The sequence below is a fragment of the Anas platyrhynchos genome, chromosome 14, assembly GCF_047663525.1.
Source record: "Anas platyrhynchos isolate ZD024472 breed Pekin duck chromosome 14, IASCAAS_PekinDuck_T2T, whole genome shotgun sequence".
Classification (NCBI taxonomy): Eukaryota; Metazoa; Chordata; class Aves; order Anseriformes; family Anatidae; genus Anas; species Anas platyrhynchos.
In genome coordinates, this window is record NC_092600.1 from 1,702,341 (window position 1) to 1,713,881 (window position 11,541).

Sequence of the window (11,541 nt, forward strand, 5' to 3'; positions counted from 1 at the left end):
CTTCAATAAAACAATGTGAGTTAAATTACTTTTCCTAAATAAAGACACATTTTTTTTTATTTTTTTATTTTATTATTTTATTTTTTTTTTAGAATTTGAAGGAAATGGTACATTTGCTGTTGTATAGCAGTGTACATTGGTTTCCAAATGAAATGTAAAGAGTCTCTATGTTTGTGAAATCACCTGTCTGGCTTTTGAGGCATGAAGTAGCGAGAGTAACTGCCCAGTCTAGTCATTAGGAAAGTTTTAAGCCAAAGGTACTTAGCATATGTATATCTTTGGGAAGCAGTAAACCTCATCAATGAAGAAAAACATGAATATATAATTGAACAAAATTACGTTCAAGGAATCAGAAGACAGTTATTTTGTGAAGATCACAACAGACACTTAATAAGTGGCAAGTAAAGCATCAAAAGGGTGGCTGAAAGCTGAGGATGAATTTGCAAGTCCTGAGAGCACAGCAAAGAGATTCCCATCTTGGACTGAGAGAAGCCGGGACAAAACCAGACACTGTTATTACAAGGGTGAAGGTGGCTAATGCGTTGGATTGAGAAATCGTAAGCCTTAGCTAGAGCATTAAGAGGAAATTAATTAGAGGAAATTAAGAGGAAATGCTGAGAACACTGACCAACCCCACAGGTCAAGTGTTCGTTGCGTTAGTTACTGAGACAGACGTAGCAACAGCAGGAGACAGTGGAACATTTAATTTTGAAAGAGCCCGTCACCTAAAGGTAGCTCCTCAGCAGGGCTCCAGAGGAGATGATGGTGCATCCTTAGAGATGGTACAGCTGAGAAACCTCATCCATAGAGAAGACATTAAGCACTCAAATGACAACTTTCATGTGTACCTATAATGATGCAAGACTGCTACAAATGAGGCAAGGCTGGAGAGCTTGCCTTTACCCCCCCCCCCCCCCCACCTTATTTTATGGTTTGTTTCACTTTTCTGCATAAAACTGAAAAATACGAGTGAAGTCAGTATTTTACAACAACGTTTGCAGAAATTATGCAATCCTATTAAAAATTAAAGCCTTTCAACCAACCATTGCTGCATGACTTTAACATTGTTACTGGTTGCACTAAAACCTTACCTTTCCTCCCAAGGTCTCTCAAAACGTGAAAAACACAGGGTGCAACGTGACTTAGTGCTGGGAGGGGATGACATCGCTCACTGATGCCAGGCTAAAACTCACAAGGCAAGCACCAACAAATACTGCTGACTGCTTAGAAGCACTAGACCTAACTAAGGTAGCTTTTCAGCAGAAAAGATCTCTAATTGCAGCATATTTTCACGCAACTGTGTGTAAGCTCAGCTCATACACACAAGAGCATACTTTCACTATTCTTTTGCAGTCAGAGGGAAATATTTTCATTTTGCTCTTCTGGAAACATTTTACTTTCTGAATTAGCACAGATTAACAGAAAGCTTGGAATGCCTGCAGTCCTCATTTTATGCCCTCTGCTCTTCAGTAATTACTGGTGCCAGGATAAGAAAATTCAGAGCACTTCAGAGCATTTTAAAATACCATCTGGTTGAGTGTGAGAAAGAGATTGTCAGTGTTCAGAGGGACTTGATTGCCAATGTGGGGCATCATCCATTTGCAGCCTGGCCCACCTGTTGAAAAGTCAACTTGGGAGAGAAAGGAATGATTCTGTTTCAAACCAGCCTCACCAAGACACATGAATGAGATTTTTTGGGAGGGAAAAACTGTAAATGTAAGGGCAGGGAAAGTGATGAGGCTGACTGTGCAACATTTAAAATTCACATTCAACATACACGGTCCTCTTCGCTACTGTGAATAAAGAGAAGCCTGAGCCTTGAGGCTGTCATTTTCAAGGTGTATAGGCAAAAAAATCAAACTCACCCAGAGCCTGGGCTTAGGGAGGTCTCTTGCTGAGGGAAGAGGACACCCAGCCATACTCCTCCTGCGGAGCGTGGTTTACAATGTGGGAACTGAAACCCTGGTGTCAACGATAAAAATCAGAAAACAAAGAAACAAAGAATTAGAGACAAACACAGAGTTACTTAAGGTGAACGAACTATAATCACAGATTTCTGGGCTCCTATCAATTTCATTTTCTGTTAGGTCGTGCCTTTACTCCAGCATGGGGCACAGAGAGAGCTGCAAATGGCATCAGCTTTGTCTGAGACCTTTTCTTCCAGAAACAAACAAACAAAAACAGCGGCTGATGCCTTCCCTTTGTGTGGAGAAAGGGAAAGCCTTGATTAGTCCATGCATTTCTAATCCTTTACTCTTTTGTGACGTATTCAGCAAAACCTTAAACACCAGGTTTAAGCTCTCCCTGCAAGAAGCAGATAAGGCATCGTTCCCATGTACCCTTGGCCCCGTCCACTTCTGCCCAGCCTGTGCCGATCTCCCTGGCAGAGTTAAAACCATTCCCCAAGGAACGCTCCCCAAACAGCAGCCCAGCTGCTGCCCATGGTGCTTCCAGAAAGCAGTCACCCCCACAGAACACTACAGAACTGTAAACAACATTCCTCCTGTCTTCCTAAGAAAAAGATGTACATGTTTTTTTAGGTCAAGCCTTTTATAAAATTTCTCAACTTTCCTGGCTTGACACTGGCTTCTGAGCAAGCCGCGGGTCTGCAGCTGTGGCAGAGGGGCTCCCAGGAAGGCCCGCCGTGCTGCAGGATGCTGGAAGTGCTTCACATACAGAGAAAACAATCGATGTAACATTTACTAACGATGTGCAGTGATGAAATAAAGTTTCCATAAGTGAAGTTACATGAGTCAAAAGCTGCCCATTTATTAAGATGGATTAAAAATGAAGATAAAGTCTTTCCAAGCCCTACGATCTCCTCATACATCTAGCCTGCCCATTCAGATAAGGGAGGGAAAAGACCCAACATGATCTCTCACAAATGTCACCCTAGGATGCCCTTTACCCACACCCATCGGTCCCATTTATCACCAAAACACCCACACATTCCTCCTGATGGTGCCTGGGGGCTTCCCCCATGGGCATGCTGCTGCCCACAGCCCTGGAGCATGGGGGACAGAAGAGAAGTGGCTTAAGGGATCCCCAAGCATCACCTCTGCCATGCTCCAGCACTGTCACCTGCCCCTTGTCAGCAGCTGCCACAGTCTTCAGTGGACAGACCATCGAGGACAGGAGCTGGAGCCTGCTCCTGGCTTTCAGAAGTTTCCCTTTTCTGGAGCCTGGCGAGGCACAAGCTGCTGCACCATATCCATGCTGCATTACTTAATCGGAGCAGCACAGAAAGCTTATCTGGGCATCGTAACTTCGTGCTTATCTAGATGAATGAGCAAAACCAGATACTGCAGATGCAGCTTCCAGCTAATGATGCCTCCAAAAAAAATCCGGAGGTGATGGTAGCATGTCAGTTCACGTGTCTCACTTCAGGGCCACCTCTCTCAGCACTGCAGTGTGTCGAACTGCCCTTGATTAGATTATTTATTCACTTTCATATTCCTGATCATTCCAAATTCAGATGGAGTAACTTCGGGTCAATCCAAGAGTTTGAATTTGCATTCAGTGCTTTTTTTCTCCAGCCTTCAAAAATTCTTCAGAATTATTTTATTTTTATTACTACCAATTCTGTTTGTGTTCGTGGTGCCTTCACTCTGCCCATGCTCACAGATCAGATAGATTCCAGACCTGTGGAGACCAAGGTTTACAGCATGGAGAAGGTCAAGATCTGTTGCTTTCATCACCCTTTTTGTTCTTAGAGGTGTCCTTCATCTTCTTAACCATGAACTCACATGTAAAAAGCCCTCAGAACAATGATGAAGCTGAGACTGAAAGCAATGACAACAGTTTGTGTGGGGACACTGAGCCAGTTTAGGGAAAAAAAAAAGACACAGGGAGAGTTTGAAGTTATTTCATGAAGAAGCAGGGGTAAAAAATGGGAACTGCATCACAAAGTCTTACTGTTTTGGAGTATGTGACAAAATGATGCAATGGTCATGAAAACATGAAGAACAAACAGGGCAAAGACAAGCTCATGATAGTGGTATTTGTAATAAATAAACAAAACAATGTAATTCTTGGGAACCAGGAATGAATGTCCTAATTAAAAAGAAAAGAAAAGCCCATTAAATTTGCCAAGGGAAAAAAGGAATTGTACAGTTCATACAAAGTTCTGGAACAGTGCTGCAATTCCACAGAAGTGATCAAAAACCCGAAACTCAAAAGGGAGGAAAAGTAAAGAAAGGCTTGAGACAGAAAATCTGTTAGCAGGCAAGTTGGCCAGGAACAAAATGGAGCTGTGCTGTGTGTGATGAGAAGACCCGAGCAGGAGGGATGGCAGCAGCTCCCCCAGGGACAGGACCAGCTCTGGCATGGGCTGAGCCAGCCCTGGGCAGAGGCAAAGATTAACAAAAAAATAATAAAAAAAAATTACACAGCAGGCTGGAGGTCCTGCAGCCCTTCAAAACCATGGTGCCCATGCAGGCCTCCAGGGACAGGGTCAGGGTCAATAGCTTGCCTGGCTGGTGGGTACAGCCCCAGTGCCTGCAGAAGGGGAAGGGGGCTCTGCCCCAAAACAGAACGCCAGTGACTGGGGTCAGCAGGCAGGGACCTGGGGGTCCGCCTGGGCCAGCCCCTGCTCAGGCAGGGCCACATTGCTGCAGGTTTGTGGGAGGTAAGTTGGAACAGACCATAAAACACTTCTTGCTGTTGCCGGAAGCGCAGTGGGCCAAAAAAGGGCTTTATGAGTTCATTCCCAGCATTCACAAGTTCAGCTGACAGAGTCTTTCTGCGGGGCTCCCTCGGTTCCCACTGATGCCACCGAGATCCTGTGCTGCAAGGCCGCGGTCCCTGCAGCTGCGTGATGAGAAGGCACCGCAGATAAACTGGCAGCGCAAAGACACTATCTAGTGATAGGGATGACAAACCAAGCAAGTGAAACTGGCAGCGACCAGCCAGATGGTTATTCTCAGCTGCACCACATAACCACCGCTGACTCTCCCAGTTTGAGGCACCGAGACACCGGGGTGTCACTCAGCTGCTGCAGCCTCAGGGCCCCGCTGCCAGCCCTGAGCTGCTCAGCACCACCAGCCAGGCAGCAACGTGCAGAAAGCAGGCGGTGATGTTAAGCAGACAGAAACATAACGGGGCCCTGAGGTTTGCCACCGCTTCCTCCGAGCAGCCAGAGCACTGCAGGGACAGGAGCGTGCGGCTGCGAGGCCCTCGGAGCTGCCCACGGTTGGAGCCCCACAGAAGGGAACCAGTAAGGGTTTCCCCGAGGGAACAGGGCTCCCTGGCCTTGCTGCATGGCCCCAGTGATCTCAAGCAAAGAACCATGACACTTCCAAGTGAACAAACACTCAGGTGTGACTCCCACAAGCTGTCCCCATCCCAGGCATGGTGGTGCTGCCCTGCTGGTGCTTCACCACCTGCCCTCCCTGCACATGCTCTGGGCAGTGGCACAGCCTCGAGTTAACTACTTGAGAGAATACCTGCATTTCAGTAACGTCTTATCAGAATTATTGCACAAACACAGCTGGTTTCTTTCCAGACATTAGTCCACCGATTTTCTGTGGTTGCTTTTTTCTCTGACAGTGCAGTCTTACATCGCCTATCAGTGGGCTGCGCCGTTATCAGCGGAGCCGGCCCCGATCTCTGGGGAAGTGTGGTGGGGCTGGCAGCTGCCTGGTCATGCTTCGGGTCATTCTGTGAGTTGCTGACTGAAAAAAATAAGAGGCCACATCCTTGCATCTTTACTACCTACTTCTGTGGAAATGCTGATTGGGTAAGGAGTATGCCCAAAGATTAATCACAAAATTTACTGGAACCTTTCCCTTCCAGAATGTCTCAACATGTGGTCTTTCTTTCTATATCAGTTTCAAAAATCAACCCAAAGTGTTTATTTCCCTGTACAGAGAACATAAAATGGTAGAGGACCAGCGCAGAAGCACTGACAGGTTCTCTGAGCACATCAGAGCAATGAGGACTCATCTGTATCTTATTTTTCTGGCTGCAGGCATCTATGCTGCTCCCCACATAAGCAATATAGCAGAGTTACTGTCACTACTACAACAGATGAAGAATTCAATGACAGGGGACAGTCTGGTAAGTTCAATTTATACTCTTTAAATATACAGTTTGATATATTGATGTACTGAATCATCTTATTCTCTAAATACTTAGGTTGTATTGAAAGTTTAATTTTATTTTCATTGGTGTTAATGATGATATTTGAAAGGCTTAATCAATAAATATATTATTTTTCAGAATCTGAGAATTGAAACTCCAGCTTCTATAGATGTAAGTAAACTTTTTTTAATTTTTTTTTTTCATATCTTTAGTCGTTGGAAATTAAGATAGCTTGTAAAGTTATCTCCTAAAATACTCCACTTGTATATAAGTATAAATGAAGCTATTATAATGTTATTAAATACTGGTAAAAGGTTATTAAAAATAATCAAGTGAGTCAAAGAAAAATATCTTATGATATAAAAGTAGCCAAGGACAGTAATACAGCATCTATTCTTGTTCTAGGTTTTTGTAATACTTCTGCAGAACACACACTGATTTTCTGAATCAACTTTTTAAATGATGGACAATAAAAAGGCAAGAGGAATGAACTCATTCACATTTCTTGCCTGTCCATCTCCATCCTACCTATTTAGTTTTTATTTTTATCAAGCTATTTAGTCTAATTTTAGAACACCTTTTTATACATGTTCCATCAACGAGGGTAGTTGTATTACCACATCTTGTCCAAATGATGTGGCTTGTGAGAACATCCTAGGACCAAAACACTGACTTACTGTGTATCCATGAACGGTGCCTGTCTTAACAGGAGGACCAAGTTCCTCTGAGTGCATTTTCTATCTCCGTTTGCTTCTCCAAAAACTTCTCATATTCCTTGGCACTTCAGAAAGATCCATGTTCCCTCTCTGCGTAAAGGCGATTTTCTCTGCAAGCTGACTTTAAATACAACTTTCTCTTGACACAAACACTGTTAATGAGACTCTGTTCTACTGCACATTGACTGGAAATTAGGTTTTAATGTGAGATCACATTCCAGCACAGGGTTCTTCATACTATATCACAGCCAGATAGGTGAGAATACACCCAGAGTAGTTAATTTACTGCAGGAACAGTACATCATAGGCATGGTGCTGACCTTCGGCAGCCATCCGTGTTTTCCCCAGCCATTGCTGATTTTTACTTCATTTTTATCACCTTCTTTTCCTGTTACACTTCTCCCCGCTCCATCCCTGCTTCTGATAGCAGCGTCCTCCTCATTCCCTCTTTCTGAGTTTAATGGATTTCTTCCAAAACAACTCCATGCTGGCAAGCATCATCACTCTGTGCTCTGCTTCTGTCTTGTGTCCCCTTCAACCTTTCTGGCCACCTTGCCCAGACCTTGGAGACAAACGCCAGCTACTGCTTTGCAGAAGAGGACAGGCACGCCTTGTGTGGCACTCCCCGGGGCAGGACAGGGCCACCAGGGCCAGGAGAGCAGAGCACGCCCATTCCCACTCCCCTCTTAGCACACAGCCGTCAGCTGTCACGGGGGTTAGAGCAGGGAGTAGTTTTGGGTTCAGTTAATTGCTTTCTTTCACATTCCAGAGTCAGCCAGTTGCAGCTACTAGCGCAGACAGCATCTTGCATCCAAACTGAAGGCATGAGCCAGAATTATCTGCTGGTACGAGCAGATGTAAGAAATCAAACCAGTCTTCAGATTGCTGTAAAAAGGCAAGGACTGTGTTTTGAGATGATTCTGTGTTTAATCTGGACATTACAAAACAGAGACTATCAGAAAGCTGACACAAACTATCAACTGCTAGAGTACCTAAAAGTGGGCACCAGGCAGGCATATGTGCCTAAGTAACTTGCAGACGTGAGCTCTGAAGTCAGTAACACCATTTTTGTCACCCAGCCAGCTGGATGTCAGCCAAGAAGACTTATTAATAAACTAATTGTAGTTCATAGTTTCAAATTCCTGTTTCTCAATTTTGGCCTTTCCTTCCATCTTAGAATGTAAACTGCATTGACACATTGTTTGAAGGAGTGGAACTGTTGAAAAATAATTCTGACTTGAAGAAATTCAGTGTCTTTTTCCAAAAGTTTGAAAGACTGAAGCAATCTCTCATACCAAGCCTGGCAGAAGAGGTAAGAATTTATTTCTTGGCTATCAGAGATCATGAAGCAGAGACCTGGTAAACTGTGCTCCACAGTTTATGACTGAGCCCTTATGCCTGCAAAAGAGGGGTTCATTTTTGGACTGCCTTTTGTTCAGTACATGGAAGAAAAAAACTAGCATTATTTCTGCCCCTCTCTTGTTCTAGTCTCCAGGTTGACCCACCTCTAAAATGTGGGTTCATTTGCATTTATAAGGTTTAAGGAAAATTATGTCATTTATAGAATGATATTAAGGTGAAAAAACTGTACATAATGGTTAAATGCTAAGTATTTTCTTTGTCTTGATTAACTTTTCAGGGGGAATGTGAAACAGAAAGAAGAAATACAACAAAATTCATAGAAAAACTGATAACATTCATCCGAAAATTATCAAAAGGCACAAGAGCATAGGATTACGAGTTCGTAGAATTGCTGTAAATTCAATGGGCAGTAAAATGTGTGTTTGTTTTAAATGTGCTCCTCCTTTGAGTTAGGATTTGGAAGGACACACCTTCCATTGCAGTGGTACTGTACTTTTTCATGTGTGAAATGTGATCTCAGAAAGCGTCAATGGCAAAATGTCATTTGTGTTTCTAGGTGAAAATGTAAATGCTTGATAAAGCATACAGTGCAGGGTATTGTGGAATTACTTGACTGATCATAAAACCTCCTACTTTCATGTTAAAAGGACAACTTAATTTCAGAGTGCTCACAGCAGGGATGAATATAAATAGATGCAAGCAAAAGCAACAGGTTCATGCCTCACACCCTATCTAACCCTTGTATAGCCCCGTGGGTTTTGCAAGCTGTGCCATAAATACTGAGCAGCATGTTGAAATGCGATATGAATATTTCCTTCATCTTCCTTTAAAGCATCAGTTGTTGAGTCTCAGGAAGGGGCAGCATGCATTTTAACAATGTCTGTTGAGGCTCCATAATTTTTCAGGTACAAGGTCCAATCTCTGCTAGAAAACCTCCGCTGGTACTGTGTAGCCTCAGCAGAAGGGGTCCACAGATGGGCATTGTTCTTGACAAAGCGTTTGGAAGACCAGGAACCCTTGTAGAGACCTTTATACCAGTACGCAGCTGATGTTGCTGAAACAGTTAATTTTGCTTGGGGAACTAGTATTGCCTATACTGGGAAAATCTCAACATTATAATATCCATCTGTAACAAAGAGAATTAATCAATATAATTGGCTTTGTCACTGCTTTGAAGGCAGCTGAGGATGAACTGCAGAAGTCATATTCACATAATAATCCATCTTTAATGCTCTGCACAAGCTTTGCTGTGTATGCATGTTTTATCAGCAAGCAGCACAAGAACATTGTGCTTGTGCCTAGCAGTCTGCTCAAAATCTTTCACAAACACTGAGAAACTTCCTGAGATTTTTAGATTTTTCCTTTTACCTGCAGCTTCTTTAGTTCACTGTAGATTTGGTAACTAAATAATTTAAAAGATACGGGTATATGTCACTTAAGATAATTAATATATTGTGTTGTTGTCTTTTTTTTTTTGTAAAACTAATGGCAATGATAGGAGTGGATAGATCAGTCTGAATTTATTTGTATGGTGTCAATTAAATTATATTACATTTCATAGATGTGTATTTTGGAGAAAATATTTATTCTGTATTTTTGCTACTTTTCATAAATCGAATAAAAGTGCGTCTCCCTTTTTTTTTTTTTTTGTCTCCCTCTCCCACAAGTTTCACACTTGGGCACACAGAGCAGGGCACCGCCTGCCCCCCAGAGCAGCAGCACCGGGGGCCCCAAAAGCTGGTGCAGCACCCTCTAGGAGAAAGCAGGGCTTTAATACCATAAATGCATTTTTGAGGAGCTAAACTGAATCAAAAAGCGAGAAAGAGGCAGAAAGTTAAGGCAGCAGTGCTTCAGCCCGGCTGTTTGGAGGCATCACTCCAGAGGGTGTCAGGGCAGACCAGCAAAACGCCAGCACGGCTCAAGGGAGCCTCCAGAGGAAGCTCCCGATGATGCCGGCTTTTTAATATGTTGACCTCTTTCATATTTTTGTTATCACTTCTCATCGTTTCTCATTCCCACTGTATCAGATCAAGCTCAGAGGTGTCTCTATGCCAGCACAGAAGCAGCCGCTCTGTAAAGGGTAAAGGAAGAAAAATCCCTTCATTTACTCATTTTTCCATTCTCTCCATGGAGGAACAACACTATGATGCTTTAATGCACCTTTCACAGCAATTCTGATTCTGAGCCCAGGTCCTGACCAAGTCACAGCAGCACAAGCCACAGCCACTGCAGTGCCACCACTCACCCCAGGCTCTGCAGGGTTGGGGGTCCTGCACAGGGCCACCAGGCAGGGAGCGAGCGGGTGCTGGCATCATCGGGGTAAACCCACTGATGCCATCACAGAGTGAAAGAGAGCCAAAGATACCAGCATAAATACTTACTGCAAAAAATCCTGGGTCACATCTCACTTGGATCTATGGGTGGTTTCAGGGAAATGAGCAGGGAAGGAGAAGTCAGCAGGTTGTGACGGAGCTGCTAGTGACAAAAATTCAACCCTCCTCCTGCAGTTATACAAGTATGGAGAGGAAACTTAAGGATCACCCAAAAGAGGGCCTGGAAACCAGAATTCCCCTCCTTTTGCTCCCTAAATACAACTTCAATCGCCTTTCTCCTCCCCCCCACCTGCACCCTTTTTCAGGTCTAAAAGGTTCCAGCTGTATTTTAAATATTAACTTCTAAGGGAAGTCTAAGCTAAGAATTTCCTCTAGCATGCCTAGGAAAAATCAACATGTACTTAACATAAACCCATATTATTTTACTCCACTTAACCTTTTAAACCTTAGCTTTCATACTGCTTGAATTGGAGGCGCACAACAGAGACTTGCTCTATAAAATTTTATCCGCCTGGTTTTTATTGGGAGCCTGGAGGACGTGCCCCTACCCCGGAGATACCAGGGGAGCTCCTTGCAGAGAAATGACGACTTAACACGTTACAAATGTTCTTGCTGCACCGTAGTGCAATTTTATCTCTGTAAAAGAAGGACGCAGATTTGCAAGACTAATTATAACTGCAAGCTAACAAATTAAAGCAGCAGAGCAAACGCTTGCGGATGGCAGTGATAAAATTTATTCACCTGCCCACTTGAGGGCAGAATCCCGCGCCCTGTGCTCGTGGTGCTGTCAGGCTGCTAAAAAAAAATAAAAAATGGGTGCAGCGTTTTGATTTTGTTGTTGTGTTTATTTGCTTGGTTTGGTTTTGTGGGTTAGTTTGTTTGTTTATGCATGTAGATTTTTTTTTGTGTGTTTGGAGGTTTTTTTGACTGCATTTTTTTGTGTTTGGAGGTGTTTTTTTTTTTTGCTATTTTTTTTTTTTATTTGGATTTTTTTTGTGTGTGTATTTATTTATTTTATTTATTTATTTTACTATATGTATTTTTTTGTG

The 11,541-nt window shown here is 43.2% G+C and overlaps 1 protein-coding gene across 1 annotated transcript; it reads left to right on the plus strand.

Annotated features, from left to right (window-relative positions):
* The first annotated feature begins 5,506 nt into the window (after nucleotides 1–5,506).
* LOC139998677 (interleukin-5-like) lies at nucleotides 5,507–9,651 on the plus strand. The gene is made up of 4 exons (XM_072023405.1): nucleotides 5,507–6,057; nucleotides 6,220–6,252; nucleotides 7,975–8,109; nucleotides 8,437–9,651. Exons 1-4 carry the CDS (start codon nucleotides 5,878–5,880, stop codon nucleotides 8,527–8,529), a joined length of 441 nt encoding a protein of 146 aa, XP_071879506.1. The 5' UTR covers nucleotides 5,507–5,877; the 3' UTR covers nucleotides 8,530–9,651.
* The last annotated feature ends 1,890 nt before the right edge of the window (nucleotides 9,652–11,541 follow it).